The sequence below is a fragment of the Megalobrama amblycephala genome, linkage group LG8, assembly GCF_018812025.1.
Source record: "Megalobrama amblycephala isolate DHTTF-2021 linkage group LG8, ASM1881202v1, whole genome shotgun sequence".
In the NCBI taxonomy this organism is placed as follows: domain Eukaryota; kingdom Metazoa; phylum Chordata; class Actinopteri; order Cypriniformes; family Xenocyprididae; genus Megalobrama; species Megalobrama amblycephala.
In genome coordinates, this window is record NC_063051.1 from 9,113,313 (window position 1) to 9,139,247 (window position 25,935).

The 25,935-nt window shown below is 36.0% G+C and overlaps 1 protein-coding gene and 1 long non-coding RNA gene across 3 annotated transcripts; one reads left to right on the forward strand and one right to left on the reverse strand.

Moving 5' to 3' along the window:
- The first annotated feature begins 1,044 nt into the window (after positions 1-1,044).
- On the forward strand, positions 1,045-16,484 carry rspo4 (R-spondin 4). Its single transcript, XM_048199093.1, has 5 exons — positions 1,045-1,294; positions 8,795-8,977; positions 9,160-9,297; positions 10,013-10,210; positions 15,013-16,484. Exons 1-5 carry the CDS (start codon positions 1,138-1,140, stop codon positions 15,102-15,104), a joined length of 768 nt encoding a protein of 255 aa, XP_048055050.1. The 5' UTR covers positions 1,045-1,137; the 3' UTR covers positions 15,105-16,484.
- On the reverse strand, positions 9,307-14,217 carry LOC125273588. 2 transcript variants are annotated; one of them, XR_007186102.1, is made up of 4 exons: positions 14,116-14,217; positions 13,932-14,041; positions 9,996-10,135; positions 9,307-9,814 (listed from the first exon to the last, which is right to left on the reverse strand). It is a non-coding gene; the product is annotated as an uncharacterized LOC125273588 (long non-coding RNA). The 2 variants fall into 2 exon arrangements; XR_007186101.1 differs by having other exon boundaries at positions 13,932-14,217.
- Positions 16,485-25,935: the final 9,451 nt, after the last annotated feature.

Here is a 25,935-nt window from a genome sequence, read left to right on the forward strand (position 1 = left end):
TGGCACTTATTTTGTAAGTGCGACTGTGTGATATCGTGGTAGCACTTTATTTTACAGTCCTATTCATAAGATGTACAGTAATTGCAGTAACTGGGTAATAACTAGGTCTGAACCTAACCTTAACCCCTGTAGTTACCTTATATTGCAATTTTTTTCTTAGGTAAGTACACTGAAAGTACATGTAAGTACCAATATCGTCACTTGTAGTTTTTTGGATTATTGCCATGATCGTATCTTTGTAATATTCAAAGTACCGTGGAGTACCATATAAAATACTACAGTACATGCATTTTAGTTCCATGGTATATTTCAAAGTATGGTATTCCCTTACCATAGTAGTATGATATGATGTCCTAAGTGATATCATACCATCACTTAAAAATTAACATAGTATACTTTCTTTGATGTATACCATGAATATCAGTTATTATTTAAGAAGACAAAAAGCTTTAAATAAATGCACTGGAAATGAAAGCAGTGAAGAGAAAACATAAAGAAGGATCTAACTACATACAAAAGTAATTTTAAAGTGTGTTGTAAACAGCCCTCTTACCAATTTGGAAGCAAAAGTAGCCCAATTACCCACAAAAGCTGTTTTCACTGGCATGTGTATTTATATCTGGTCATTTTCAGTCTAATTCCTTCTTGTGTTTTTTATGGAACATTTGCTGTTTGTTAAGACAGATCTAAACACTGGAGATGGCAGTCACAATATATGCATTTGCTCACCCTTTTTTCCCCACAGATCTTTAATGATACCCTCATCTTTATAATATAAAATAAACAAACCCAGCCTCAAAGTTCTGGAGAACAGGAAGGAGATCTGCATGATTCAGGGTGCCACAACCACAGCAAACTGCAATCTGTATTCCAACTGTGTTTGGAAAAATAAACCTAGGTCTCCTAAACCATCTAAATATAGAGGGATGAAATAGTTAGGCTAAGGATTATGGTTTGACGGAAAGGTCAAAAGTTGAGTTTTCCCTCAGCTATGCGACATTAAAGTTGGAATACACGCGAAACAACATCCTGAATCGAGGACAATTACTCAACAGCTGAAAAGTAAATTGGACAGATGTTTGTGGAGATCAGGTGATGTGGGCAGGGTGAGCATCATGCTGTTAGCGATGAGTTTCCATGAGGCAGGGAGGGAGGCCGGCTCTCTTTCAGAGGCAGTCTTTCAGGCAGATGTTACGGAACCTGTTCCTTGTCGAGATGCATTGGCAACTTTTGGCTGTCCTATCGCTGTTTTGTCAGACGCTTGTATTGACGGTAGCTGTGAGAAAACGAAGTGGTAAGACAACATTTATCAACTGATAATTTCTATTTCATTCAGTATCTGATTATAAAAGATATGCTTATTTGCAAAATAATCAAATATACACCTATACAAAAAAAGTACCAAAAGTTACTCCTATGGTTTTTGGACATGCACAATAGTATTCTTGGAAGTACTTTTATATGCACCATGGTATTGCAATTCATGTGCCATGGTACTTTTTTGTAACAGTAACTTTAATGTATGCACTAATACCCAAATAGTGCATATTTATTTACACAAATGTTTATTTTTTTTTTTTTTTTTGAAAGAATACACTGTTAAAAATAAAGGTTCTGAGTTTTTGCAGTGATGCCATAAAAGAACCATTTTGGGTTCCATAAAGAACCTTTCAGCGATCAGTTCTTAAAATAACCATTTTTTCTTAGTGTGAAGAATATTTTAATGATCTTAAGAACCTTTTTCCACTAAAAAGAACCTTTTGTGGAATGGAATTCTATGGATGTTTCTTCATGGAACCATCAACGCCAATAAAGAACCTTTATTTTTAAGAGTGCATAGTCCCAAATCTGATTGGATGAGCCAGATTCAATAGCTGATTTATTTGATTACACGATTATCAGTTGAATTTTATATGAATGTGAGGAATTGCTACATTGCTTAGCAATTTTATTAGTTATTTATTTATTTATTTTACAACAGTTTATTATAGTTAGGCTCACAAAATATTTTAACTGACAAGGAATTGTTCATTTTGATTTTTAAAATGTTAATAAATGTTACAATATATCTCTGTTGTCGCCATTTAATTACAGTAAGTTACTATGTGTTGCAGTGATTCCCTGGGTTTTTTTCTGAGGCTTATTACATTAATATGCCATATTTCTGTATTGTGTTCTAGTTGTTGTGTTTTGGCATCCTGTTGAAAGATGTAACTGAATAACCTACTGAATTAGGATTATAGGTCTCTTCACTGAAAATGTTTGTGAGTGTCTTAAATCCTTCATTTATATGGGATGTGTCCAATTGGGAGATGGATCTGACCGCTGAATGAGTCTATAGATGAGGGTCTTATAGCATCAGTTCAGTGCTGCTAATTGTAGAAGATTTCTCTCATACATTACTGCGATTTGTTGACATCTAGTAACTCATGTTCCTTTTCCTACAAGAGGAAGAGAGAGATCTGTGAGGTAGATGAACTGTGTGAGGGGTACATGAACAGGAAGTTTCAGAAAACCATGGAAACAATGTTCTGACAGCTGTTATCCATGCGACAAGTGCAGTGAATGAGAATTTAAAATGGCTAAAAGTACTTATACAGAAGAAAATGACTAAAAAAGTTCTGGGTGGTTGCTATGGTGTTGCTAAGGAGTTCAGGGGGGGTTGTTTACTACCTCAAAAACACCCTAGTTTTTATGATATGACTCGAGTCCATCAGTCAATGTGCTGGGTAAAAAATATTGTTTTCCAGCTAATCAGGATATTTATTTAAACAATTCTAAGCTACTATGTGATTTATATAGGGTTAATTCACCCAAAAATGAAAATTCTGTCATTAATTACTCACCCTCATGTCGTTCCACACCCGTAAGACCTTCGTTCATCTTCAGAACACAAATTAAGATATTTTTGATCAAATCCGATGGCTGTGGTTCAACCTTAATGTTATGAAGCGACAAGAATACTTTTTGTGTGCCAAAAAACAAACAAACAAAATAACGACTTTATTCAACAATATCTAGTGTTTTGAAATCGGCCATCACTAGATATTGTGGAATAAAGTCATTATTTTGTTTTTTTGGTGTTAATTAGTGTTAATTATCTTGCTGGCAATGGAGGCCTCACTGAGCCATCGGATTTTATCAGAAATATCTTAATTTATATCTTATTAATATAATATTAATATTTAATTCTGATTAATATCTTAATCAGAAAATGAACGAAGGTCTTATGGGTGTGGAACGACATGAGGGTGAGTAATTAAAGACAGTTTTCATTTTTGGGTGAACTAATCCTTTAATGATCCCTAAGTATAACAATTCAAAATATGTTTTATTTAATATTATGGGTGCATCCTAATGTTTATGTTTATTTTGATTGAAAATCACAGCGAGGTCATTTAATTCACACTTGGCTAAAGGTCTCTGGTAGATCTGGTAGATATAGAGGCAATATTGAGTGATTGTGCAAACTTCACCATATGAAAATAATTTTGTTACAGCATGATAGTCATTATAAATTAATCTGCAACATTGCTAAAAAAAAACCCAACGATAAAATACAAATATTTTCTCAGGACGATTTTGCAGTGCATTTAGACAAATGTTTTTTACTGGTGGTGTTTGTTGCAATTTAGCATTTTTGTTTTTTCCTTTTTAGTGTATGTTTTAAATGTATCTGCATGGTTTCACAATACTGAGGCTTCAGTTTATCCTACATGAAAACTTTGTTTCCAGAGTTTCATTTATTGGCATCCAATGTTTCAATTGGATAGGATTATATGATTGTGAAGTTACTTTTTACTTAGAAAGTAGAAGTAGAACTTAATAATAACAACATTTGTTTGTTATTATAGATTATATAATTATATAGAACTGATATTGTGGCTTATTGCTGTAACTGATGAAATAATACACTTAAGTGTTAGAATTAAACATCCATGATCCAGCATGAACAGTGTTACAGTGAAAATCTGAAACTTGAGCTCTAAAGGACATTTCTATCTGAATAATATATTTGATTGTGCCAGGTATTGTTTTTTATCTAGTATTGATTAAGATTTGTAAGGTCAGCACATATAATTTTGCAGCTGTTATGATGTGGCTTCATATATGTGCATATTTTCTGCAGAACGTGACTGAAATATAGACCATTTGGTAATAAACAGTAATGAACGGCAGTAATATCTATCAGCTGATTTAGCACTGATTTTCCAGAATAGTCACAAAGCTTTATATCTAATTTATGAGCCTCTACATTAGTATGCATTGCTTTAGGTTTTCACAAATTACCTGATTTTTCCCCTCAAAAATGTGGCAAAAAACCACCATATTATGCTCAGCTTAACTGTGAAATCAAATTAGAAATGGTTTTATAATATATATATATATGTGTGTGTGTGTGTGTGTGTGTGTGTGTGTGTGTGTGTGTGTGTATATGTATGTATGAATTGTAAAAGGACAGTTTGAAGCCCTTGTTTCTCGATAAAATGACACTTGATAAAAGTCATTTTTTTATATAACTAACAAATGATTTACCCAAACTAGCCCTAATTTATTTCTTTGTAGAACTAGCAAATAAAAAGTGAAATACAAAAGAACAGAGATATCGTAGGGGGAAAAGCACATAGACTTTTCAGGCTCAATCATTAGAGAGCACATTCACTCCTCCATAAGCATAAGAGTATCTGGCCTTCATTTCTTATTTGTATTTCCCCCCATATTTTCTCAATTTCATTTGATTGACATCCATGTACAAAATCTAGAAGAATATAATGATGAGAATGCGGCAGATGCATTTCGGCTTGGCTCACCAATGTCTTTTTAGACAGTGGTGTCTCTCTTTATTTCCCTAATGAAGGACATGAAGATGAGAACCATCTGCGCCTTTCCTCACATCTCCCCCCTGTGAACCCTCTCAGTGGCTCAGAGTGACACAACACACGCAGACAAGAGCCTTCAATCTCCTGTCTCCTGGCTTTGGCATTAGTCGGATGTAAACATGCATGCACTCTGTACATTAAGAACACATTTTTGCAGAAAGAAAAAGTGAGACTGAGAGAGAGTAGATAGTTATTTAGCTGGTGCTTTTGTACAGTTGACTTACAGTGACAAACTCAGTCCAGGGTTAGGTGCCTTCCTCAAGGGTACAATGGTGAAAGACACTTTCTTTAAAGGGATTGAACCAGTAACTTTGTTTACTGGGCCTGATGTTTGACCACTAAGGCCACAGTTGTTGTTGCTCATCCCTGATGGTTTTAGCTATGGATCAAACAAACCAAAAAGTGGCCAAAAATATATTGCTAAAACAGATTTTGAACATTTACTTATGTATGTTGTCCAATAAAGTTTTTTTTCCAATACATTTTGCATTTTAAGATTGGAAATATATTTTCTTGAATAGTACATTTTGCAATATATTCTGTCATTTCAAAGTTATTTTAACTTTGAAATATATATATATATATATATATATATATATATATATATATATATATATATATATATATATCGCTGTGTTTTATTCACAATAACATTCACAATTTATCACTACACAACACCCTTAGCAACCACTCTTAGCAACATAAACTGTATGTTCTGAATTGATATTGTTCATTGAAGCTTACTGTATTATGTAGAAGAGTATCGTGAGAAAGAGATCGATTGAGCAAGTTTATTACCTGCATTCAGATTTAGCATTTTCCTTCAGGTCAGTCCTACAGTATGTTCATAATAAAAATCTGTTTAAAGTAAAAATCAAAATTGACCCAATTTAATTTGTTAGCACACATTACTAGTCTTGTGGTGAACAATTAATCCGTCCAAGTTAATGCACAGAAAAAAAAAAAGATTTTCGTGGTAATCTTTAATCAAATTTGAAAAGTTAATTCCGGTCTGGAATGGCGATCCTTCTCTGATGACGTCAGTTTGACGGCTTGGGTTGAAAACGCTTAAACCACTCCCCTCCAACCACCAGTCTGCTATGAGGGAGAGATGGAGAGGAGAAGCGCTAAAGTAAAACCCTCTATTCAATATTCCGTTTCACTTGGAAATACATCAAAACACTGGAGAAAAGTTGATTGCAACTTCCGGTTCATGGGGACTTTAAATGTCCGATGCATTATCTTGTCCTTTTAACAGTTAAGGGGTTTTCCCGTGACTGACAAAAAAAAAGCATTTGTCAGGTGCATCTTGTTCCGTGTTCACAACAATTCAGTCTTTTCAATGTAAAAGTCTTCACTACTGACTGACACACTCATAAAGACAGTCTTTGCCACCGTCTAATGGTGTAAGGTACTATTTTTTTTCCAGCGGAAGGCTGCGCTTCGCGTCATGCCTAACACCGCCCTTTAGCCATGACTTATTCACGATACAGCACAGCCTCTCGTACCTTATTGCTTACATATATATATATATATATATATATATATATATATATATATATATATATATATATATATACACACAAACCCGATTCCAAAAAAGTTTGGACACTGTACAAATTGTGAATAAAAACAGAATGCAATGATGTGGAAGTTTCAAATTTCATTATTTTATTCACAATACAACATAGATGACATATCAAATGTTTAAACTGATAAAATGTATCATTTTAAGGGAAAAATAAGTTGATTTTAAATTTCATGGCATCAACACATCTCAAAAAAGTTGGGACAAGGCCATGTTTACCACTGTGTGGCATCCCCTCTTCTTTTTATAACAGTCTGCAAACGTCTGGGGACTGAGGAGACAAGTTGCTCAAGTTTAGGAATAGGAATGTTGTCCCATTCTTGTCTAATACAGGCTTCTAGTTGCTCAACTGTCTTAGGTCTTCTTTGTCGCATCTTCCTCTTTATGATGCGCCAAATGTTTTCTATGGACTGCAGGCTGGCCATTTCAGTACCCGGATCCTTCTTCTACGCAGCCATGATGTTGTAATTGATGCAGTATGTGGTCTGGCATTGTCATGTTGGAAAATGCAAGGTCTTCCCTGAAAGAGACGACGTCAGGATGGGAGCATATGTTGTTCTAGAACTTGGATATACCTTTCAGCATTGATGGTGCCTTTCCGGATGTGTAAGCTGCCCATGCCACACGCACTCATGCAACCCCATACCATCAGAGATACAGGCTTCTGAACTGAGCGCTAAAACAACTTGGGTTGTCCTTGTCCTCTTTAGTCCGGATGACATGGCGTCCCAGTTTTCCAAAAAGAACTTCAAATTTTGATTCGTCTGACCACAGAACAGTTTTCCACTTTGCCACAGTCCATTTTAAATGAGCCTTGGCCCAGAGAAAACGCCTACGCTTCTGGATCATGTTTAGATATGGCTTCTTTTTTGACCTATAGAGTTTTAGCCGGCAACGGCGAATGGCACAGTGGATTGTGTTCACTGACAATGTTTTTTGGAAGTATTCCTGAGCCCATGTTGTGATTTCCATTACAGTAGCATTCCTGTATGTGATGCAGTGCCGTCTAAGGGCCCGAAGATCACGGGCATCCAGTATGGTTTTCCGCCCTTGACCCTTACGCACAGAGATTGTTCCAGATTCTCAGAATCTTTGGATAATATTATGAACTGTAGATGATGATAACTTCAAACTCTTTCGCAACTTTTCTCTGAGAAACTTCTTTCTGATATTGCTCCACTATTTTTCACCGCAGCATTGGGGGAATCGGTGATCCTCTGCCCATCTTGACTTCTGAGAGACACTGCCACTCTGAGAGGCTCTTTTTCTACCCAATCATGTTGCCAATTGACCTAATAAGTTGCAAATTGGTCCTCCAGCTCTTCCTTATATGCACATTTAACTTTTCCAGCCTCTTATTGCTACCTGTCCCAACTTTTTTGGAATGTGTAGCTCTCATGAAATCCAAAATGAGCCAATATTTGGCATGACATTTCAAAATGTCTCACTTTCAACATTTGATATGTTATCTACATTCTATTGTGAATAAAATATAAGTTTATGAGATTTGTAAATTATTGCATTCTTTTTTTATTCACAATTTGTACAGTGTCCCAACTTTTTTGGAATCAGGTTTGTATATATATATATATATATACTCACTTGAATAACAACTACCGCCTATTTTTTTTATTGAAAATAACTTATACAATATAATAATATATATATATAATATACAGTCATGCTCAAAATTATTTATACCCTTGGTAAATATGACCAAAGAAGGCTGTGAAAATAAATCTGCATCATTAATACTTTCGTTCTTTTATTTAAAAAATCTACAAAAATCCAACCTTTCATTGGAGAATAATAATTTTAAATCTCGTTTTAGAAATGTTTTTCTCTAATACACATTGCTCACAATAATCATACCCTTTTATTCAATACTTTTTGCAACCTCCTTTTGCCAAGAGAGCAGCTCTGAGTCTTCACCTATAATGCCTGATGAGTTTGGAGAACACCTGACAAGAGATCAGAGACCATTGTGAGCAATGTGTATCTGATTACATCATTAATCACCATTAACCATGACAATTCTCACATCAAAATTAAAATCTGTACTGCGCTGCCAAAACGCATGCAGAAATATACTTTCTTGAGTTTAGCCAGGTGACAGAAAGAAATCCAGCCCTTTTCAAGCAGTCAAAGAGATGACATGCCTGCTTATGGCCTTTAGAATGTCATCTCAAAGCCCCAAATGTCAGCGCAGAAGGTGTAATGTGTCAGAGAATATGACTGCACGTAAACCCCAATCCACAGTCCTAGACACGTTCTCTTGCGATGCTACGTTGCCTGTTTACTAATGATCATTTGAAATGTTTTTCAGAGAGCTGGAGACAGGACTGCAGGAGCTGTCAGGAGTGTTCGAAGGAAAATGGCTGTCTGCGCTGCTCTGGGCGGCTCTTCCTGTTCCTGAACAGAGATGGCATGAGTCACCACGGCTCCTGTCTTCACTCCTGCCCCTCTGGACACTTCGGCCTCCGGGGCAAAGATCTCAACCGCTGCATGAGTGAGTCCATCCTACATACATAGCAAATCAGTGTACAGTAATATATAAATGTCTTTATTATATCTTTATTTATATTTTATTTAATATTCATTCATCTCTTTTGAACTTGATATCTTGAGAAAGCCTGTAATAAAACCACACACCTTCTTCATGACTGTAATCCTCATACATATATCTCCCAGAATGCAAAGCTCCAGAGTGTGAGAGGTGCTTTAACAAGGACTTTTGCACCAAGTGCAAGGGAGGATATCTGCTCTTTAAAGGCAAATGCTTCAAAAGTTGTCCAGAGGGCACATTTCCTCAGTCCACAGACTGCGTGGGTAAGAGCTTTATTCGTTTTCAGACCTTCTTTATGGGTAGATGCCATTAAACTCTCATTATCATACTGAAAGAAACCTATCAGTCATGTTTTATAGGAACAATTACATCAAGATGTTTTCTCATGTGTGGCAATAAAAAGCAGCAGGTTTGGGCTTAGAGAAAATTTCTGGTTGCATTTACTAGGGTATTCACATGCCATTAACTTGATGTTGTGCAAAAACAGCTTACTTGCTTTTTAAAAAAAGATCAAGTCAAGTCGCATTTCATTATATAGCACACTAGGTACAATAGAACAGTTTTTATTTGAAACCAACAAACACAGGAACTCACATAGGAATACACGCTAACAACTTTAACTAATAAACTAGAACTGACAAGGGACTGAATATAACAGAGAGTATAACACAAGGTGAAAATAATGAAAGACAGGCGCAAATTATAAGTAACCATAGAAACAAATGAGAACATAATCAGTAATCCAGGAAACCGAAACTAAACAGAGCAGGGAAACAGGAACTAAAGGAAACAAAACAGAATATCAAAATAAGAGTTCATAAGAGTTATTAGTATTAAACTCAAGTCAGTTAAATGTGTTGATTCACAGTTTAATAACAATGAATCAGGAATAGCTCACCCAAAAATGAAAATCGGAGGTATTTTGCAGAGTGAGTAAAGATTGGTAATGCAGTTTGCTTACATCTCTTTGGACTCCAGAAGGATGTGTGTTCAGTGTCTTTGGCGTCTGGGGTGAATGGAGCCCATGTCAGCACAATGGCCTGAGCTGTGGTGTCAGATGGGGACAGCAGAGCAGGACCCTTGAGCTGTCCAGCAACACGCCTGAAGAGACAGAAGCGTTATGCCCACCTCAGACTGAGAGCAGAAAGTGCCGGATGAAGAAAAGGTGTCCAAAAGGTGAATAATATTTTTAGTATTGTTCATGCCAGTTGCAGAATTTCATTCAGTAGTTGATATGACATTATAAAGCACAGTGATCCTCTTTAAATCTCCACATCGAGTCTTTCTAGGAGCAGCTTGCTGTACAGTGATTTAACACTTTACATTAAACACAAGATCCAAACATTGTAACTTAAAAGAGTTGAAATGGTTCCTTGTCCTTGACCGAAATTGTGTTTTGTTTCCTGTAAGAGGCATTATGTTGTATTAAATGTCTGTTGTAATTACATTTTGCCACTGGGTGGAGTGTGAGTCTAATTAGTACATAGGTAGCCAGAGAGTAAAGCCGCGTTCCACGGCAGGAACTTTCTCCAGGAACTAGGAGTGGTACTGGACCGCAGGAACCAGGGTCTAAATGAAGTTCTGAGTAAAAATTTCCCCCTCAGAAAGTCCCTGCTCGCAAGGTAGCACTTTTTCAACGTTCAGGAACTTTCAGGGGTGGGACTTGGGCGCTGAAAATGCTGATTGGTTGAGTTCACGCAGCATTTTGATTGGTTGACTCCACGCAGCATTTTATTTCAACCACCATTTTTAAAAGTCTTTTGCGGTGTGAGCAGTAAGAGTTGTTTGGTATTCGAATCAACAATGGAGTTTAAACAATACAACTGATGGACCGATGACGAGGTTCAGGCTTAATAACGCTTATATATGCGGAGGACGAAATCCAGGGGAACTGGAAAGTTAAAGCACAGTCTTACGTCACCAGAGTCTTCTTCACATCACAATGGAAACTCAGACAGCAACAGGTCTGGGGGAAAAAAGTTCCCGGGACAAACTGTTCCAGGTAATTTCATTGGAAAAGTAGTCTTGCATAGCCCAGTATTGCCATGTCTGTGGTTTTCCTGCGGAATTGGACTACTTTTAAGCTGCTGCCACAGGTTAATTTTTTCAACGCTCTTAAAAAAACACCCAGATGCACAAATTCAATGGAGAATTCGGCCGCCTGATGAAGAAAATCGCTTTAGGCTATTTTTGGCCTACTTTTGATAGCTCATTGGGCTACTTTGTTGCATAGACCTGGCAACCCTGGTGTATACCTACTGACAGCAGAAGTTCTGGACTCCATTGCAGATTTCATTGGCCAAGGACTGCCCAGAGGCCATCTGACCAACATGTAAAGCAACCAATCACAGATTGTTTTGTTCCGTGTCATGTTTAGGGGAGTGAAAATATAAAGTCAATGTCCCTACAGTAACAGACCAGTATGCATCTAATAAATGTTTCATATTTTTGAAAATCCAGCGTTTAGTTGATCCTGGTGAGTGCTCAATGTCACAGTTGTAAACACGACAGCTTTGCTTCCAGGCGGTCCATTAAAGTACGTGACAACCGCCTCCGGGAAATCCTGTAGAATTCAACCAATCAAATGATGACTTTGAAACTCCTGAAGTGTTTCCCATTTTGTGTGCCATATGCATCTGGCATTCAGCTAAATATGTTGATCCAGGAACATGTCTTACATGGCAAAATCATGGTGACCATTACATAAGCAGGTGGAAGCAAGCTTGTGGGATTTACTATGTGTTTGTGTATCTGAACTTTAAGTTCAAGAGGACCTTTACGAGCTTTATGATAAATAAAGTTGATTCACGAGTTCACACTTACAAATAAGTCAGGTAAATAAATTGGTAAACGTATTTGGCGTGCTGTCCGGGGAGAGGGCTCCGAGCTCGGTAATCGGCTCGAAGACAGAGTACACCCCCCCCCCCCTTTTAGATTATATGAAGTAACCCAGAGAGTGTGAGGAGACGGGGTGGTGGAGGGATTCTGGAAACTGTCGAGGATCCTTGGGTGAGTTTTGACTGTGATTATATACAGGCCAGAACTCATGCCGATTGGTAGATACATTGATTACAGATTGTTGACAGCTGGTTGAGATGACGTAATCATTAAGATGACGTAATGATTGGGTAGCTTATTTGACTTGTTCCTCCTGAACTACGTTAATAAAACATAATTAAAAGCAGTACTGGAATGGAAGTGTTTCTTGTTTGGATCTCACGTGTCAGAAACAACACTAAGTGACAAAATGGTTATGTCACTTTGTTTCCATTTGTTGCTCTACTGGAAATCATTTGTTTGTAGCAGTAATCATCACTGGCAGATCAGATGTCTGGTGGCATTAGGAAAACGAGACGTGATATTTTCTCTGTCACCTTCAGCCGCCCTTAATGGCAGCCATGTGTGATGGAAAGACTTCATGACATTTCATTCTATTTCTATCATTATAATTTCATTGGCTGTTGTTTTCATTTGACACTGTGGTTCAGAATGGCATACTACATACTATTTTGGGGAGAAGATAGGGTGCAATTTTTTTTTTTTTTGTATGTTTTATATGTATGCGTGCACTGACTTGCAAAATATGCAGTTTAAAATGTATGCAATATAAAATAATACATAATGCATAAGAATACTGTATCCTACAATGCAATGCGCTCAACTTTAAATTTTTAGTATGATGAAAAAAAGAAAGTAATATCAGCATTTTGTTTTATTTTTAACATCTCCTTGATGTTATAAAATAATAAATTGCAAAATTATACTTTTATATTATTGTAAAAAAATATTATAATGTTAAATAATATTTCTGTTCAAATTTTTGGGGTCAGTAAGATTTTTTTTTAAAGAAATTAATACTGTTATTCAACATGGATGTATTAAATTTATCAAAAGGGACAATAAAGTAATTTGCAATCTTTCAAAAGACTTATATTTCAAATAAATGCTGTTCTTTTGGACGTTCTATCTATGGTTCCACAAAAATATGAAGCAGCACAACTGTTTTCAACATTGATAATTATAAGGAATGTTTTTTGAGCAGCAAATCAGCATATTAGAATTGTTTCTGAAGGATCATGTGACACTGAAGACTGGAGTAATGATGCTGAAAAGTTTTGACATCACAGGAATAAATTACATTTTGAATTATATTCAAATAGAAAACAGTTCTATTAAATTATAAAAGGATCTCACAAATTTATTACTGTTTTTACTGTATTTTTGATAAAATAAATGCAGACTTGGCGAGGATAAGAGACTTCATTCACACCAAACTTTTGAATAATATAATATAATATAATATAATATAATATAATATACAGGGATAAACATTAGTAAAACAGAATTCAACAGAAAGTTATCCACCTCAGATGTTCTCCATCAGATCCATTGTGGTTTATCTCTGAAGTTGTCACCTCAAAGACTTACTCATGGTGTGACCAATGAGAACCCGATGAATTAATTTAGTGCTAGGATGTCCTCTAGATTAACAGAAGATCATTTCCTTTCTTCTCAAGTTTCTTTTTCTTGTGTAACCCATGAGAGCTCTAATGAAAGTCAGGCTGCACATCTCAGAGCGGATCACAGCAGAAGATTTGCCAGTGTTTTCTTTTAGGACCCTACAGGTGACCAAACTTACCTGCCTAAATCATAACACACAAACCTCTGATCTTAACTTGGAGATTTATGTTGGTTTTGGGGTTAAAGGGTGGGGTGGGCTCAAACCAGATGATTCAGGGCTGTAAATATTGGCTTTTAGTTCTATGTGTGTGCATAAGCGGAGAAAATGAAGAAGCTTTAATCATAGCAGGTAAAAAGCAGGGCAGAGTAGGCAATAATGAATAACAACAGATAGAAGACTGAAAGAGAACCAAGAAGAGAAAACAAGAAAAATTACGGAGAATGTGATGTTCTTGCCAGGCCATGGTGTCTTCCAGACCACAGATCCCGTTCCTTAGGCAATAATAACTGTTTACTCCAGTTTTATGATGCCCTTATTATTTCCCCCTTAAAAAGACAAACATGGGTTATGATTTGGTTTAGCTAACAAAAATGTTGAATAAATACTAGTAAGCACCCACCTCTGCACATTATTTGTTCCGCTTTGGCTCCAGCATATTTTTTTTTCAGCTCTTCTCTAAGAATGACAGTACATACCACCCTGAAGCTCCTCTGTTGTTGATTTTGAATCTTAAAGTCAAACCAGACATGAACATTTGAAGTACTGTAAGAAACTTGACACACAATTCTCAGGTTATGAGCTTTCAGGGAGATATTGACCACTAACACAAAAGTTATACAAAAATGTATCCTTGCTTTCAGGAGGTAGAATTAAAAATAAGGCAATGAAAGTCAACAGCTTCCTCTTATTTTATAATAATAATAACAATAATATGAGGCATATATGTGAATGCTGCACTTTATTTTATGCTGATATTCCTTTTATACATTTTATTTCATATTTTATTTTTATTATTTTTTTATTTTATATTTTTTCTTTTCTTTTCTTTTCATGGCAGTGAAAAGGGGGTGAAGTTAAGCTAGAACATGTTATTGCAAAAGTTGACATTTTTGTACATGATTGTAAGCTGACTTGTATATGTGAAAGTGTGTTTAGATGCTGTAACTGGTCGTCATTTCTCCTTTTTTTAAATAAACTCTTTGTTCAAGGTATTCAGGTATTTCAAACATTGTTTCCAAGTTCTTCTTCTTCTTCTTCTTCTTCTTCTTTTTTTTTTTTTTTACCAGGAAAGGAGTGATTTTGATGCACAAAGTTGCTTTTATTGTCTCTTATAACAAAAAATCTTTAATTTAAACCCATGAAAATGCAGATCCTGTTGTAAATAATAGTGAAAAATCACTTTTTAAAACTGTTGTTCCATTATTACCCCTTAGCAGATTTTGACTCTTATGGTTCCACAGCCTACATTATTGAACTTGAATATGATTCACTGTCTTATATGGTTTTATCTTGACAGATAAAAGGACAAATGAAAGGAGAGAAGAAAGAAGAAGGGCACAGAAAATGTTGAAGCTCTCACTCGTCACAGAACCTCCATGGGGAATGTAAAGTTCTGGAATGGAAGTATTCCTTCCTTAGTAATATATAAACAGTTTTTTATAAACAAAATATTTTTATATAAATATTTTAATTTAATATTGCTACTTTAATAATCAGGATCTGAGATTGCACATCTTTTTTAATGCAGATGTATTCATTTTTTTTTTTACATTATTTTGTTTGCATTTATTTTATTGACAAGTTGGGGAGGCTGTTACCCAACACTACAGCTTGGCTTAAACCCCCGGTACAGTGTGGTTTAACAAAGACAAGATCCATGTTGGACTATGACACTGTACATCTGATGAGTAACAGACGAACAGCTTGATGTGGTTTGGGCTGTATCTCCACAGCTTTCTGTACATGCCTCAGGCTGTTCTGTGTTTTCCAACTACATACTCTCCTAATATTTGCACTTATTCACTATAATTGTATTAGAGTAAAAAAAAAAAAGACACAGAAAAGAGATGGCAAAGATCATGACCTTGTACTCCATTTATTCAAGGTGCATTTACGCCATGTTGTAATTACTGTAATTATGTGATTTCAACTTGTAGAAAGCATTCATGTCCTCATAGAGCTCGTAATTATAACTTGTAAGCTGTGAATTTTCTAAGAGCTCCTACTTGTACCATCTCAAAATGATGGTAATTATGACATGGCGTGGATGCAGCATCAGTCCCATAGATGTATGATGCCTCTTTAGCAGCTGTTTCTATGGGCCCCTGTATGTAAGCCATCCACCATATTGGAACGGTCAAAGCCGGTCTGTGAACATTTGAGAGCAAGTTGACTGAGCGTCTGCAGCTGTAGTTAGACGCATATATGAATATCGACAGTGACGACATGTGAGTGACGACATGTCTGGAGCCGTCGAATGTGCCTCCATAGCAGTAGCGGCTCCTGACCATAAAATTTAGGCAGGGCAGATTCTGGGTCTTAGCGCTAATTTATGATAAATATTTTGTAATCATTAATCTAATTGCTGAACACATACAGACATACTATTGGCAGAGGTCTAGTGTCCTTGTGTTATTCAGCCTGAGGGTGGCGCTCTAATGTTGATTGACAGGCAAGCATAGAATGATTTCTTAGTATTGCCTTAAGTGTTCATTGCCTTGTTCATTGCATTGAGTTTATGACCTATACTGCATCCAGCCACCTGGGGGCGAACGAGATGCTTTCGCTTTACTTCTGAGAAAACAGGTGTGTTCGACATAGGCTGCGGCCGGATGCAACCGATCGGCGAGAGTAGCCGTGTACAGGCGGGGAGGAGCCAGTGCCCAAGGAAGTCGACCGGAAGTTGAAGTCGGCCAGGTGCCGCCATCTTGTAGCAGAACTTCACTTGCGTTAGCATCCCCATTGACTCCCATTCATTTTGGCGTCACTTTGACAGTGAATAACTTTACATCTGAGGCGTTTAAAGACTCCATTTGTCCATTATTTATTTCTAAAGATACACGACAATGTATAAAGGGCTCCATTACCTTCTATGTTACATTATGACCCCGTAGAAACAGTTTTTGTAAAAATAGGCTAACGATTGCGTCATAACCACTCGACTCTCTGTCGCACAGTAGAGAAATTACCGTAGAGACAGGAGGAGAAGCTCGCAGGCAATCGGGGTGATTATCTTAATATGGCGTACTGGCGTTACATTTTAAAATACTATACAAAATAATTAATCAGAATACTTACTCCTGCTCACTCACGCCAAAGAACTCCCCGCTCAAGCTCGCCGTCTCTGCAAGATTAACAATGGCAGTTTGCACGCACAGCTACTAGAAGATTTACATCTGTCAGACAGGTTGCGGACGTCATCAAGCTTAGTTTGAGTCTGCGCGTCAGAAACGGAAGTGCTAAAAATCGCTAAAAATGGGCTTCACTTCTCTCAATTGAGTTCCAATGGGGTCGCTGTGTCCATTTCTTTTACTGTCTATGGGAGGAGCTGAAAACGGAGACGTGAAGTCAGACACTTTCTGCTTCCCGTAGTGACGCTCGCGCTGTGCTTGCATACTTTATCACAGCTGAAGTGAAATAAATGCAATATTTGACTAACACACTGATCTTTCAAAAATACATTTTCATTCAATACTTTATGTACTGCTTACAGCGTATTTTTACAAGAATAAAGTTCAACATAAGCATATATTATTTAAATACCAATGTAGCGGGGTCTACGCTTTTTTATCAGTTTTATTTTGATAAACATGACACAATATAACTTTGTGACTACATGAAAAGAGCTTTAACCGTTATAAAAATACAGATTTGTAAGCATAAGTGGAACTGAAGGCGTGACAATAAACATGAAACACACGTGATCGTTGTCATGCGGTGAAACCGGCCAATCATGAAACACCTGTGTCGTCATCAGAACTCGTGCAGCTCCTCTTGAGATGCTGCGCTGGCTGACTCAGATGGCTGCTCTCGAATCGCTCTCGCTGTACTTTGAAATCATACGTCACAGTCACATGCCTTCAGCGCCAGCTCAAGTCGGACAAAAGTACTAACCGGAATGCACAGCTTCAAGTCAGCCACAGATCGGTCTGCGCAGTGCCGCATGAGCTCGAACACACCTAACAAGTCCCCCAGGAATCGGGTCTTCTTTAGGACCCCGAGTGATCCCATTGGTTGAACAGGCTTTTAATGGATAGTACTTTTAGCGCCTGATTAAAATTCCTGCAAAATCACTTTATGATTTATATTGTTTAAAATGCATTATAATGTCTTTTAATTTACGTGGTTCATATACTAGTATATAACTGAACCTGTAGGTTGTGAAATCAAGCATTTCTCATTCTTACTGTTTTTTAGTTGGCTTATGTACTAGCATAGCATACATTCTACCTGATTTGCCTGCTAGCTTAGTTTATATCATATGTTGTTTGTATCCAATATCTGTTTCCAGTTTGTTTTATTATGTAATACATAGGAATTCATTTTATATTTCAAGCATGTTGTTTGTGCACTTAATGTAATAAACATCATATAATAGTGAAATAGTTTATAATTAGTCAAGAAATCACAATAACAACTTTTGAACAGGCATCACCGCCTGGGTCCTAAAGGAGACCCGAATCCAGGGGGGGGACTTGATTTCTCATGACACCAGCTTTGAACTTCTCATTATGGTGGACGGCTTATGTATTGCGGCCCATAAGCTGCACCTCATTTCAGAGGCTGTGTCCTCGAGAGGTCGCATTTGAAGGCTGCAAACGTCATCAAGGATGTCTTATTTAAGAAAAGTAACCATGATAAAATTGACTGTTATTCCTCGTGAGGTGTCATTTCTTTCTTACTTTGCAATCTAATGGTTACTTTTCTTAAATGAGACTGCCTCGATTATGTATTCAGCCTTCAAATGCGACCTCCTGACGACGCAGCCTTCGAAATGAGACACAGCAATTGAAACAGCCACTAATGAGGAATCTATGTATACATATCTATGGTGGCATCTATGTGTACATATCTATGATCAGTCCAATCCCATGTGTCACATTGGAATTGAGCCATGTGATGTCATGTGACCCAATGAGTGGCACAGATTTATTCTTCAGTAATCAAAGTGATAAATTATTTATTTTCATGTACATTTCTAAGATAACTTGCCACCTGTGTGAATTCTTTTTCTAAAAGCTGAAATTAAATATTGTATCGTTTTCTTAGAGCCTCAGCTGTACCATTAAACTCGTGTAATTTTTTCCTTCGTAACTGATTTTCATCCCCTTGTGAAAACTGAAATGTTCTATGCTGCTTTTGATTTGAGATGGATGGGAATGTGCTGAATTGAATGTGATTTATTTGCACTTTTCCCACACAGTACTCTCTCAACGGTTGAATTGTATTTACTGGAAACATCACAGTTTTGCTCTCTAAAGCAATTAGACCCAAAGGAAGAATTACTGTTTTCTTAACATGAGGAGTATGAAAATTATACAGATGAGAATGGGATTTTTTTTTTTAGTGCCACATGATATGAGAATAAAAGCTTTTTCTGAAGAGCATTACAGATGTTAACCTTGACCTTTTTCTTTTTTTCTTTTATTTTAACTTGTGTGGCCTTATATGAACATTTGCCATAATATGAGGTTTTATTACAAAAATAAAAAAATAAATGTGTAACTTTAGCATTTGGTGCAGTGGTGTATTTTTGGTAATTCTATACTTTTAACACAAATTCAAATATAAGCTGCTGGGTAAGTGAACACAAACCCACTCTGGGATTGATATAGGTTGAGTCTATGGTTGATTTCAGTCCTGTGTTGTCTGACAATATTTTTTAACAACAATTAATTAAAATGACTGTTTTTATTTCACCTTTTCAGTTTTTGCTGATTCATGTATCATTTTCCCATAAATGTTTAATAAATAATTTTTGTTGAAGAACCATTAAATACTGTAGTATTTTTCTCATGTTCGTGTCAATAAACAGCAGGTGCTTACAGTGACATCTCTGTCCATTTAGTGTGACAACATGCCCCGCTATAGGGGCACAAAAAGTCAATTACAGTGCTTAATAGCTTTTGCAGACAAGACTTAAAGATCAAGACAGGAACTGATTTTAAAAAATGAGAAATATTTGCTGGAGTAAAAAGTCTGAGGACTAACCCTGGCCTCCCCTTATACATCTCAATAACCATTAGTGTGTATGAGCCAATTTCTCAACTGCTTAGTGATTTATAATAGTCCAAATCCACCCTAGTTACTGTAACTTTGAAAGAAAATCCATTCTTTTTCAGCATTAAACTAGTATTGAATAACATTGGCTGGCTTTTAGAGTTCTGTTTTTAAAAAAAGGACAATGCTCAGAGCATTAAACCACATTCAATCTAAGTGAAAAACCATTTACCTGCCCTTGCTCTCAGAGTGCCGTTGTTCCATATTCATCCACTAGATGGCAGTGTTCACCTGATAAAAATACATATGCAATACATTAAAGTCAGTCTTCTGTTGAAAATGAACATCAAGCAGGCTGTTTCCACATCTCAACAGAGGCACCAAGTTCAGAGGTCATCTGCTCAGCGCAGGGTCACCAGCCCCCAATGAAACTTCACAACAAACCTTAAACATCTCCGTGGGAGTCTCAGAGAAAACATGCCAAATACAATGTGAAGTGACACATTATATGATGTGCTGTGAGCTTGATGCTGTGCGAACAGCACTGAACCTGACACATGTCTTCTTAAGAATGCAAACACCCTCTTTTTTTCTAAGATTTATGATTAAAGCACCTCTGGTTGAACTGTTATCAGTGGTGTTTGATAGAGAAGAATTGCTTAGGGTTATGCGATTGCACTAACAATATGCTACAACACAGTGAATAACGCTGTCTGTAAGTTGCACTTATTCAGGTGTGTCTGTTTGCTTTAGTTAAATTGATCAGATGCCTGTAACCTTTTAACCCTACACACACATGCACACACCCACCATGTGTTAACTGTCAACAAATGTTGCTATTAATAAACAACCTAATTTAATACATATGTCTTAAGTTAAGTGAGTTCTGGATGGTTACTAGGTGGTTGCTCTGACTCAAAATTTCTATGATATTGTGTCTAGATATGGCCTGTTTTTTATTAGTTGTTTATTATTAATAATTTTATTATCCACCATTTTCACATGACATGCAGGTAAACAAATAAAATATTTAATTTTTGTTTTTAGTTATTTCATCTTTTATTTTTGAACTAACGAGATTATTCAAAAAGGGACAGACCTCAGTGAACGAACCAACAAAATGAACAAGACGAGAACGAACGATTCATTTACTTAAATGATTCACTAACGAAACAATACTGCTTTCTACCCAGAACATTTCTTGAAGGTGCCCTAGAACGTTCTTTTACAAGATGAAATATAAGTCTAAGGTGTCCCCTGAATGTGTCTGTGAAGTTTCAGCTCAAAATACCCCATAGACTTTTTTAAATTATTTTTTTTAACTGCCTATTTTGGGGCATCATTAAATATGCGCCGATTCAGGCTGCGGCCCCTTTAAATCCTCGCGCTCCCCGCCCCCGAGCTCTCAACTATAATACAGTGCATAAACAAAGTTCACACAGCTAATATAACCCTCAAATGGATCTTTACAAGATGTTCGTCATGCATGCTGCATGCATGCGTCGCATCATGTGAGTATAGTATTTATTTGGATGTTTCATTTGATTCTGAATGAGTTTGATAGTGCTCCGTGGCTAAAGCTATAACATTACACCCTGCTGGAGAGATTTATAAAGAATGAAGTTGTGTTTATGCATTATACAGACTGCAAGTGTTTAAAAATGAAAATAGCGACGGCTCTCTTGTCTCCGTGAATACAGTAATAAACGATGGCAACTTTAACCACATTTAACAGTACATTAGCAAAACATGCTAACGAAACATTTAGAAAGACAATTTACAAATATCACTAAAAATATCATGTAATCATGGATCATGTCAGTTATTATCGCTCCATCTGCCATTTTTCGCTGTTGTCCTTGCTTGCTTACCTAGTCTGATGATTCAGCTGTGCACAGATCCAGATGTTAATACTGGCCTGCCCTTGTCTAATGCCTTGAACATGAGCTGGCATATGCAAATATTGGGGGCGTACATATTAATTTTCGGAGATCTTTTAAACAAATGAGATTTACATAAGAAGGAGGAAACAATGGAGTTTGAGACTCACTGTATGTCATTTCCATGTACTGAACTCTTGTTATTCAACTATGCCAAGGTAAATTCAATTTTTGATTCTAGGGCACCTTTGAGTCTTGAGCGAGTTACAGTACATTGTTAAGTGAAGGTGGGTAATGTTAAATTACTATAGGTACTTAGCATCTTATTCACTGGGGAAATTATAGGCCTACAGATCAAATGTCTGGAATCTTAAATTTAAAAAAAAGAAGAAGAAGAAGAAAAAAAAAAGAAAAGAGAAGTCTCTTATGCTCACTAAGGCTGCATTTATTAGATCTGCAGCTCAAGAAACTTTTACTATTATTATCAATGTTGAAAACAGTTGTTTAATATTTTTTGTGGAAACCATGATACATTTTTTGATGAATAGAAAGTTCATAAAAATGGCTTTTATTTGAAATATAAATGTTTTGTAACATTATAAAAGACTTTACTGTCATATTTGATCAATTTATTGTGTCCTTGCTGAATAAAAGTATTAATTTCTTTTAAAACAAAACTTGTATCACAGTTTCCACAGAAATATTAAGAAACTAAAACTGAACTCAACACTGATAATAATAATAATAATAATAAACGTTTCTTGAGCAGTAAATCAACAATCATGAATTGTTTCTGAAGGATCATGTGACACTGAAGACTGGAGTAATGATGCTGAAAATTCAGCTTTGCATCAAAGAATTATATTATATTTTAGATGAATTTGTTGAATAAAGTCATTATTTTTGTTTTGTTTTTGTGCACAAAAAGTATTCTTGTTGCTTCATAAAATGAAGGTTGAACCACTGTAGTCACGCTGACTATTTTAATGATGTTTTTACTACTTTTCTGGAAAAAAACTCAAAAATATCTTAATTTGTGTTCCGAAGATGAACGAAGGTCTTACGGGTGTGGAACGACATGAGGGTGAGTCATTAATGACAGAATTTTCATTTTTGGGTGAACTAACCCTTTAAGGATTCCAAACTTTTGAACAATATAATATATATTTATGATTTATGTAGCTCTTCAGTACTTATGGCAAATGAGGAAAAAGTAAATCGTTAGAATATATATACAGTATAAATTTAGATCACATATAACTTTGGCATTTAGGCTAGAAGATTGCGCAAATGCATGCACACACAGGCTCAGTGAACACTCATACACAGACAGTAATTCAAAGCCTCTGTTCAACTATGGGAATACAGACATTAACAAATTTTTATCATTGCTCACCCTTGTGTTGCTTTTAGGGCAACATTCTAGAAAATGTTTTCCCATTGTCAAACTGCAAAGTGCGAAACAACCCCTCTGGGACATTGTCAGCTTTGACCTGAACAGACATCAATCGCCGTCTGCCCTTTTTTGGGGGGTTAGGACGTTACGGTGTGTGTGTTTATGTTTGTGTGCACATGTGAAAGAGAGAATGCTTCGGACAGCGTTCATGATCCAATTGTACTGCAGTCCGTAAATTACATCTCTCTAGGGAGCAGCGCTCTTAGCTGCAGGAAGTTTCCTACTCAAAGGAGGATTAATGAGGGAAGTTTGAACACTGCACAGACCCCAGACCCTTAGAAACTCTGACCGTAGTTAAACATGCCCTCTTAAACCTCGCATGCTCTCTCCTCTGAGGATGCTGCATGATGCAGATTCAGTTTCTATGTTCTGAAACATTGTAGTTAGTCATTTAGCAGACTTTTTTGACATATATTGCCAGGTTTAGTGTGAATCTTAATTGAACTGATATCATTTTTAAAAGTTCAAAGGTGGTGCAACATTTTTAGCGACTCTTCGTGAAAGGTAAATAAACTTTAGTGTTTCTTAAACATCATTACTAGAGAAGTTTAAGACAAGACATTGTCATTTTGAGAACTGACGATGCATGTGCATTCAGTGTGCATTGAGTGATTCAATTCAATTCACATTTATTTGTATAGCACTTTTCGCATTACATATCGTTTAACATTACATATCTGTTTTTGTAACATATGAAATATGATTTTCAAAGGACAAGTCCAATTTGTATTCTGTGAGATTCTGTGTATGGTTTTGTCCAATAAGTAATAGTCTACCTCAGTCTTATCTGAATTTAATAGAAGAAAATTACTGGACAACCAATATTTTATATCTTTAACACACTCTGTCAACTTGGATAAGTTCTGGTCATGATGAAATATATAACTGAGTATCATCGGCATAGGAGTGGAAATTAATTCCATGTTTTCTTTTAATATTACCAAGTGGCAGCATATATATTGAAAATAGCAGAGGGCCTAACACAGATCCTTGTGGCACTCCATAATTTACTGACGTTATCTTAGATTTTTCCCCATTTAAATAAACAAAATGGTAACCATCTGATACTATCTAAACCTGTCCCTGAATACCAATGTAATATTGTAGTCAAGAGTATTTTATGATCTATTGTGCCAAATAAAATAAAACTAGTATTGAGATACAGCCTTGGTCAGAAGGTAAAAGTGCAAGTGCAGTTTCTGTGCTATGATGAGGCCTGAATCCTGATTTTTCATTGATATAATTTTTTTGGAAGAAGCACAATTGGGCCGACAACTTTTTCTAGTATTTTAGACATAAATGGAAAATTTGAAATATGGGTCTGTAATTTGCTAATACATTTGGATCTAATTGTGGTTTCTTAATGAGAGGCTTAATAACTGCCAATGATGTGTGACAATTTTATATGCATTTAGACATTGCCACAATAGAGCAAAAGCAAACTAAACTAAACTAAACTAAACTAAACTAAACAAACACCTCCCTGGTGTTTTGTGAGCTGGTACTGGGAATTACTTCAATACCATGTTTAAACTGTCATCACAAACACGGAATATTCATCTAAATGTAAAATGATACTTTCCTCAGTATAAATATTAATCTTACTATTTATGCAAGCTATTTTACAGCTCTGATGTCTTGCTGAGTTTAAGCAAATAGAATGCCATTTGGTTTCATTTGAATAAATAGGTTTTGCATGATACTGTTGGTAGTATAATGAAAAACGTACACTGTATGATACAAACATGGCATTCTTTGTAAATCACATATTGACTTGTGGTCACATCTTTCTTTTTAATTATCTTATTTTTCCCTGAAGTCTATTTATAGTGCTAGTTAAGCTTCCTTGCGACAGAAGAAGTCATAATTTAGTTTTCTTGAGCATTTTACACCTCTTTTTTGACCTGTTGCATTAAAAAAAAAGCTGTTTTTGCCTTTGTATCAATAAGCAAATTCCCTTTGTTTTGATTGGCTAACCCCTTCGAATGTGAAATGAGCAACAATGATGATTATATTACTTGCAGGTTAGGGGGATTCTGTCAGTTCCAGTGTAGTTTGCAGTGCTCCATCCTCATTCCCCATTTTCAAAGCTGATAATTTGACGAAAAAATTATATATAAATGATGTATAAAATTGATTATTCACTGAAAATGTCATCCATGAAAATTTCCTGGCCATTCTTGCAGTTTCGTATGAATACATGATGTTTTTGGTAGAGTAATTTTCAATTCTGTAAAATAAAGTGTGATTGTAAATGTGAATGTAAATCTTAACCTACTTTAAATACATCTGAGATGATTTTAGATGTTTTATTTATTATCATATTCATATTGGATCAGCATCTAAATATCAGGGAAAACTCACTTAGAAAAATTCTAATCAAATTTTCTTATAAATCTAAGCACACAAAGTTGCACTGTTTAATTGTAGCTGAACATAAGATGAGAGATATTAAGCATGTCCTGCCATTCCCGAACACTTTTATCTCAGATGTTGATTACTATGACACGTTCGTTGTTTTCAGATCAACAAGAGCACATGTAAGTGTAGCTTTTCCACATAAAATTAATGATTTGCTGAATGATATATTAAAGGACATATAGTGTGTACAACATCACGTTTAAATTGCTGATACTGCACTCCTCCAGATAAGATTGATTGCTTTTTCACTGAAACTGTTTATATTTTCTCTCTTGGTATATTTAGAAGGTCATTCCTTAAAGCTTAAACACATTTCTCGTTGGCTCGGTTTTTGAGATTGCAAATCTGGTCCATGTTGCCAGCTTCAGTGGTCACTCCAAAGGAAACAAAGCTTGTAGGGAACGTGTTTACGAGTGGTTCTGATTTCGCAGAAACGTACTCCAATCTCATAAGAAAAACAGAG